Genomic DNA, 8,132 nt, shown 5'->3' with positions numbered 1-8,132 from the left:
GAAAGGATCTGCTTAGGAGTCTCCAAATTCCCTTGAGAATATGGGAATGGTGGCTTGTTGTTGAACCTATTCTGGTTCCTTCCACCTTGATTACTATTGAAGCCTTGTTGAGGCTTCTGTTGATCATTCCATGAAAGGTTATGATGATTCCTCCTTGAAGGGTTGTAGGTGTTTCCATAGGGTTCTCCCATCTAATTCACCTCCTCCATTGTGGGTTAGTTAGGATCATAAGCTTTTACTTCAGAAGAAGCTTCTTAGTGCTTTCAGCTGCAGCTTGCATTCCAGTCAAATGCTGAGATATCATATTGACCTGCTGGGTCAAGATCTTATTCTGAGCCAATATGGCATTTAGAGTGTCAATTTCAAGAACTCCTATCTTTTGAGGGGCCCTATTACTTAAAAGGTTTATCTCAGAGGTGCACATGAATTGGTTTTTTGCAACCATCTCAATGAGTTCTCTTGCTTCTGCAGGTATTTTCTTTAGGTGGAGTAATCCACCTGCAGAGCTATCCAATTATATTTTGGACCTCTCAGACAGACCATCATAGAAAATTCCTATGATAGACCATTTTGAGAGCATATCAGGAAGACACCTCCTAATTAGTTGCGTGTATCTTTTCCAAGCTTCATAGAGGGATTCACATTCTCTTTGTCTGAAGGTTTGAACTTCCACTCTGATTTTGCTCATCTTTTGAGGGGGAAAGAATTTAGCTAGGAAAGCATTAACCATCTGGATTTAACCCATTGGTCTTAATAGTACCACAGATCTGAAAGAATTTAGCTAAGAACTGATGTGGATCATCTTCCAGTGGAAGTTCATAGAACTTTCAATTCTATTGCAGAAGGGAGACTAACTGAGGATTAAGCTCAAAGTTGTTAGCTCCAATGGCAGGTACCGAGATGCTTTTGCCATAAAAGTCAGAGGTAGGCATGATGAAGTCACCAAGAACCTTTCTTGCCTCTCCTTCAGGTTCGTCCATGTCTTCAGTTTCTTGTTCAAAATTTTCTAAAAGATTTCATGTTCTCTCAGGTTCAAGATCAAGATTAAAGAGAGGTTCTTTATCCCTGTTTCTGGTCATAATTAAGAAAAAAAGAAAGAAAGGAAGCTTCTATGCCTGATTTGGGTCTAGAGAACTCCCAGTGAGATATGAAGAAGAAGAGAAAGAAGAGTGAAGATAGAAGAAGTAGAAGAAAAATTCGAATAAATAGAAGTAGAAAAGATAAACAGTAATTAAAATATTTTTGTTTTTATTTTATTTATTTATTTATTCCAAAAATTAAGGTTAATTAATTAAAAGGAATTGAAAATTAGTTAATGAATTTCGAAAATAGAAGAGAGAGAAGAAGAAGAAAATTTTTGAAAATTAGAATAGAGAAGAATTAGTTAGGAAGTTTTGAAAAATAAGAGAGAGAAGATAAGTAACTAATTTCGAAAAGATTTGAAAATAAGATAAGATAGAAGATTAGAAAAGATTTGAATTTAAAATTTGAAATTTAAAAATTAAATTTTAAATTTTGAGTTTTGAAATTGAAATTTGACTTTTGAAATTTGAATTTGAAATTTTAAACTTTCAGATTTTAGATTTCGAATTTTGAAAAGGTCAACAAGATAAGATAAAGATTTGAAAAAGATTTAATTTTTGAAAAGGTTTAATTTTGAAATTTGAAATTTGGAATTAAAATTTTGAAAATGGACTTTTTAAAATTTGAATTTGAAAAGAGATAAGATAAGAGATTTGAATTTTGAATTTTAAATTTTTGAATTTTGAAGAAAGATAGAAAGATAAGATAAGATTTGAGAAAAATATGATTTTTGAAAAGATTTGATTTTGAAAATTGAAAACTAAGATAAGATAAGATAAGATAAAAATTTAAAATTAAAATCTGAATTTTTAATGTGATTTTCGAAAATTTAATTAAAATAAAGATAGAAAAGATATTTTTTATGTTTGAATTTAATGAAGACAGAGAAAAACAACAAAAAAGACACCAAACTTAAAAATTTTTAGATCTAAAACACCTACTATGCGAAAATTAGAAGGAAAAACAAAAAGAGACACTAAACTTAAAAATTTTAAGATCAAAACAAGAAGAAAAACAAGAACACTTTAAAGATTAAGAAGAACACCAAGAACAAAACTCAGAATTCAAAGAACACAAGAACATGCAAAAAACACCAAACTTAAAAATTTTAAAAACCAAAGACAAAATTTTCGAAAATTATAAAAGAAAAACACAAGAAGACACCAATCTTAAAGATTGACATAAGATTTAAACAAAAGAAACTATTTTTGAAAATTTTTTGAAAGAAAGACTTAAACAAATCGAAAACTCAACAAGAACAAAAACAAAATACTCAAACCAAAAACAAAGATTAAACAAAGAAGAGAAAAAATTTTTGAAAAAGGTTTTAATTTTTTCAAAAAAAAATAAAATAAAATGAAATAAAAGACTCTAACAAAATTAAAGACAATACCTGATCTAGGGAACAAGATAATCCGTCAGTTATCCAAACTCGAACAATCCCCGACAACGGCGCCAAAAACTTGGTGCAGGAATCCCCACACTTTGTACAACTGAACCAGCAAGTGCATTGGGTCGTCCAAGTGATACCTGAGCAAGTTAGGGTTGATCCCACAAGGATTGTGGCTTGAAGCAAGCTATGGTTATCTTGCAAATCTTAGCCAGGTGAATTGTAGATTCGTTGGATTTGGTTAAAAGCATAAAAGGAATTAAGATGGAATTACAAGGTTTGATTATAAGAATAAGAAGGTGGTTAAGGCTTAGAGATCCTTTGTTCTTCTGGATTAACTCTGATTTTACTGTCTTCTTCAATTGTGAATGATTTCTTCTATGGCAGGTTGTATGTAATTGACGCTGGTTTGAGCAGCTGCCAATACTCCTCTAGATCTGAATCCCAGGGTTAGTGCGGATCCATTCTGATTGAGGGTGAAGTTCCTGTAGTTCATTCTCTTTGGTGATCCAACTCAAAACGCCACAGACAAGGTCGAATCTTCTGGATCAGAGGATGCTGCGCCTTGGTTCTAGCCTCTACCATAGAAACCCTAACCTCCCCATACCTCAGCTGAACTGGTGTCTCAAGAAGTCTCCAACAAAGTCGTGGATTAGCCATCTATGAGATGTATAGTCAAGCCGGCGGTTCAATGCTTTCCAATTAAGTATTCACATGAACCCAAGAAGAACACGGGTGGTTGCCATGCACGCGATCTTAGTATGAAGAATGAAGATGAAATTCACGGGTCATCCCATTCATAATGTTGAAGAACGAAAATACATCTTAGAATTAAATCAAACACGAATTGAAAAGAAACAGTAATACTTTTATTAATCCATAAAACTCAACAAGGCTCTTCCCCTCAACCTAGGAGGTTTAGAAACTCATACTGATAGGAAACACAATGATAAAAAATATGGCATAAAGGTCTCCTATAATTATGTAAAATATCCCTTAAATACTAATCTAATGACTAAGGATTACATAAGAAAGGGTAGAACAGTCTTTTAGAGCTAAAATCTACTTCCAGGGGCCACTTGGTGAGTGTTTGGACATAGCTTTGATGAGATCCATGTGCTATGAGGTCTCTAGAGCGTTAAACACTGGCTAGAGGATCCTTTTTGGGCGTTTGGATGCCTGGTCTCCTCCTTTGAGCGCTGGATGCCTGGAATAGGGCAGGGGGCTAGCGTTTAATGCCAGTTTTGGGCTTTCTAATCTAAAGCAAATTATGGACTATTATACATTGCTAGAAAGCTCTGAAAGTCAGCTTTCCATATCCGTTAAGAACGCTCTATTTTGACTTCTATGTCTCCAGAAAAGCTCTTTCTAGTGAAAAGATGTCAGATCCGAACGGCATCTGCAGTGCTTTCTCTGTCTCTGAATCAGACTTTTGCTCCAATTCCTCCATTTCAACCAGAAAATACCTGAAATTACATACAAACATACAAACTCAAAGTAGAATCCAAAAATTTGAATTTGACACTAAAACCTATGAAAACATAATAAAAATTAAACAAATCATGCTAAAAATATATAAAAATGATGCCAAAAAGCGTATAAAATATCCGCTCATCACCTGCTAATTCACTTTCAGCTTCTGGGTCTGCTCAACGGAAGAACTGACAATTTTCTTTAATCTACAGGATCCCACCATAGTTAGTTCCCAGAAACAAAACATTACCATCAACAAGAACAAAAATTAAAAAAACGCACTTCATAGTTGACGCAGCCCTAAAATCGTCACCCAGCTCGTTCTCGAAATTCGTAGCACGGGTCTCTCACCATACCCACAGAAAAAACTCTCTTCTGCACAGACGACCGACTATGAGACGACCTTGAGCTGCCTGAAGCCATGGCTCCACCACAACTTCTGGAACCCTAGCAGACGCTCGATTATTTTGGTTGGTGGTGAGATTTTGATCTAATCCCACCCTCTCCAACTAGTTATAAGAAAAAAAATTTAATTTTTTAATCATTAAAGGCATCAACTACCGGTAACAACCTAAAGGGTAAAAGTGTCCAAAATTTTTGTTTAATGAAGGGGGGATAATTTTAAAGTGTTTCTCAGTGTTGTTGAGGATGATTTTAATAACAAAAAAAGGTCAAGGACGAATTTGATTTTTGCCCCAAACCTTAGGGACGAAAAAAATACTTAACCCTATTATCAAATATTAGGTTTTAGAAAAATGATTATTAGAATATTATACATATATAGAAATTAAAAAAAAAGTAAGGCATATAAGGCTACGCTTATATAGACTAACTATAGAGATACAATGTTGTCATATTTCAAAAGTGATGCAGTTGCAAAAATAAGTGTAGCCTAGTTTTTTGAATTTTGGTAAGTATGAGTGATGAAAAGCGTAGCCTTTAGTTTTCAAGTGCATCACTTGAAAAGTGTACCCTATTCTGAATGCCAATAGCGTAGCTTTTGATACAGAAAAGCATAGCCTTTGAGAATAATGTCCGAATATACATTCCCACTAAAGCGTCTCTAAAGCAAAAAAAAAAAATTAACCTTTGTCAAAAGCATAATTTTTAATAATAATAATAATAATAATAATAATAATAATAATAATAATAATAATAATAATAATAATAATAATAATAATAATAAATATTAAAATTAAACTAATTTTATCTTCCATTCTGTACTGGACATATGCTCATCCATCTATAGATATGAAACAACCAATAGTGTACATAGAACTACCAGAACTACCCATGACAAATATTGACACTGGATAAAGTGGTTTGGCTACACTGTGTTATGAATAGACACCGAGTCATCAGAGACTATGCAAAAGGTTCACTCAGCTCGACACGTCCCATTTCTTTCCTTAATGACTTACGATAAAGGTAAGTCTAATGAGAACAATTTGTAAAGGATGAATAGAATGAGTGTTTAACCGACACACTTAATAGAATAACTGATATACACTAATATCCTAGTGAGACCTCGCTTGATTTTTAAGGAGAAAAATCTACCAAACATCTTTTTGAGCAAAAGCTATATACATAGCAGTATACCTACTAATTATTGTCCTACCAAGCGATGAAAAATAAAAACTCCAATCAAAGCATAGAGTGAATGAAAGTCTTTTGCAAAACATTTACGGATCTTGGGATGCATATGTCATGTACACATTGTCATATAAAAAATAAGCACGATCGACGAGAAGATAGGAAAAATCTTTCTTGAATATTGTATTCAATCAAAATGATATCAAGTGTATTAGTTGCAAATAAAAAAAACTCATAATTAGTCGAAATGTAGAGTTCGACAAAAATGTTATATAGAACTAGAAAAAAATCATTGAAGTATCGCAACTACCTACAAACCAATAAAAATAAGAACTAGAAGAAACAACCACATCTTTGTCTTTTTCTCTTTTGCCATTCTCATCACAAGCATAATAATAATTTCTACTATCATTACCACCATTGCTAATTAAAATCATTGCTACCGACATTACTACATAGATCTTTCTTCCTCTTCTTCTTATTTACCACTGCCTCATTGTTAGCAACACTATATAATTTTTCATAAAAAATATTGAGTGAAAAGTGTTTTTGCAACTAAGTCTCAATTAGGTCTCTAAAACATATTCTTTTTAAAGAAAATGGCAACATAAAAATTCTTATAAATTATTTTGAACAAAATATTTTAAGAAAAAATATGTTGATAAGGAAGAGAAGAAGAAAAGAAAAAAAAGAGGAGATTGGAAAAGAACAAGGGAGACAAGAAAAAATGAAAAGAAATGGAGTAACGACAAAAGTAAAAGACGAAGGGAGAAAGTTATGAAGTAAAAAAATCAATCTTTTAAAGCACGTGGTTGGGAGTTTGATTGAACATTTATTTATTCACCAAGCATTACTCTTTTGTTATCATTATCACCATTGCCAAAAATCAAAATTGTTATAGCTACTCAAACTAAAACTATCTTCATAAAACCCACCACAAGCCCCGTGAATGGAGGCAACCGATCATCATCATTAAACTAAACAACATAGTACAAAACCACCAAAATCACCACCACCACTCAAATTTCATGTTCAAAAATTACATAAAGGAAAAGAGAAACACAGATGATTAATAAAGAGGAGGGAGTAAAGAAATAAATTTGGATGTGAACCAGAATTTATGGTGGTGAGTTTAGTGGTGTCTATTATGGAAAGAGGAGTTGTAATAACTGTATACATAGCCAGAGAAGAGGACGGAAGAATGAGAGAAAACATTTTAATTTGCCACTAATAGTGTTTTGATGAAAAAATCGGTAAGAATGAACATGATTAAAGTTAAAACTTTTGGAGACTAATTTGATTGAGAGAAGATTTAGATAGAATAATGATTAATTAGTGAAATTTAAGGGAAAATTTTTTGTTATTAATTCATTAAAAAAGAATTTAATTTATATACACTATCAGTATAAATAGTTTTATATGTGTATTCAATTATTTATTATTATATCAGCAAAAATAAATATTATTTTTATTGACTATGTAGATAGTCATCTAAAAAAATAAATATGATTAGATGATTATGCGAAACATTTTACACAGTGAATATATCAAAGTTAAAGTCTAAAAAAATGATAAAAGTAAGAAGAAAGTTTGTCAATCGATCAATGGATTATTAATATGTGCATTATGCTATATTATTGACAAATTTAATTTCTCCAGTTGTTGTTTCCAACAGAGTACTGCCATCAAACAAAATCATATACATAGGATGATAATCATTACAAAACCATAACAAATATATATATACACCACCGACTCAATTTTTCTTAGCACTGTTATAGCGTCATATAATAATGCACCTTGTTAGATTCTTGTTATGTACACATTTTTTGTTACTTAGATCAAGCAACTGCAATGTGACAATCAAATCCTATTACCTTGACCGCAGCCGATTTACTTCCAAACTTCATCACGACAGTGCACCCTCCTTTGTGCAATGATGACGGAGATGATAACCCTGATCTTGCTGACGGCGAAGAAATGGGAGATGGTAAAATTACATGTTTTATTGATTGAGGAGAAGCAATGTACTTTTGGTATCCAAATTGAGCATCTTGGATCAAAGGATTAGATGCTCTAATAGGAGGGGACCTGAGAAAAAATGGGTTTGGTGATGGTGTTTCAATGTAGTAATTATTCTCCTTGGATATTGTGTCCAGAAGCTCTACCCCAGGTTTTGAATCACACCCTTCATTTTGTTGTTCATGACATAATTTTTCTACTCTTAATTGCCTTCTAGGGATGGTAACAAAAATCCCAACTTTTCTTGGCTTGGGACAAATGATAGAACTATTTTGATTTGACATGGAAATATTATTACCTCTCATTTCTTCATTACCTTTTGCCAATGTCTCATGCAAAAGATTATAATAATCCATCTTCCTTGGAACAATTTTGGCTTCAAACAAAAACTGAACAAGGTTATAACCTTTTTTTTTGTCAAGTAAAGTTGTAAATTCATGGCTTTAGTGGATCTCATATCTGGCAATACTTAGCTTACAACTCAATGCAGCTATATCCATGAGCAGATCAGGTTAACAAAATGGAGAAAAAGATTGATATTATTAATTAATTTATTTAGATAGTTAGTTAT

At 32.4% G+C, this 8,132-nt stretch overlaps 1 protein-coding gene across 1 annotated transcript; it reads right to left on the bottom strand.

Annotated features, from left to right (window-relative positions):
• Nucleotides 1-7,380: 7,380 nt before the first annotated feature.
• LOC107474559 (uncharacterized) lies at nucleotides 7,381-7,917 on the bottom strand. Its single transcript, XM_016094179.3, has one exon. The coding sequence runs from the start codon at nucleotides 7,915-7,917 to the stop codon at nucleotides 7,381-7,383; it is 537 nt and encodes a 178-aa protein (XP_015949665.3).
• Between the last annotated feature and the right edge of the window lie 215 nt (nucleotides 7,918-8,132).

Source organism: Arachis duranensis, chromosome 2 (assembly GCF_000817695.3).
Source record: "Arachis duranensis cultivar V14167 chromosome 2, aradu.V14167.gnm2.J7QH, whole genome shotgun sequence".
NCBI classification, from domain to species: Eukaryota; Viridiplantae; Streptophyta; class Magnoliopsida; order Fabales; family Fabaceae; genus Arachis; species Arachis duranensis.
Note: the sequence above shows the minus strand (reverse complement) of the source record. Positions and strands in the feature narration are given on the sequence as shown.

Bases quoted from the DNA above. Each gene is read 5' to 3' on its own strand.
- LOC107474559 (XM_016094179.3), bottom strand. From the start codon at position 7,917: ATGGATTATTATAATCTTTTGCATGAGACATTGGCAAAAGGTAATGAA.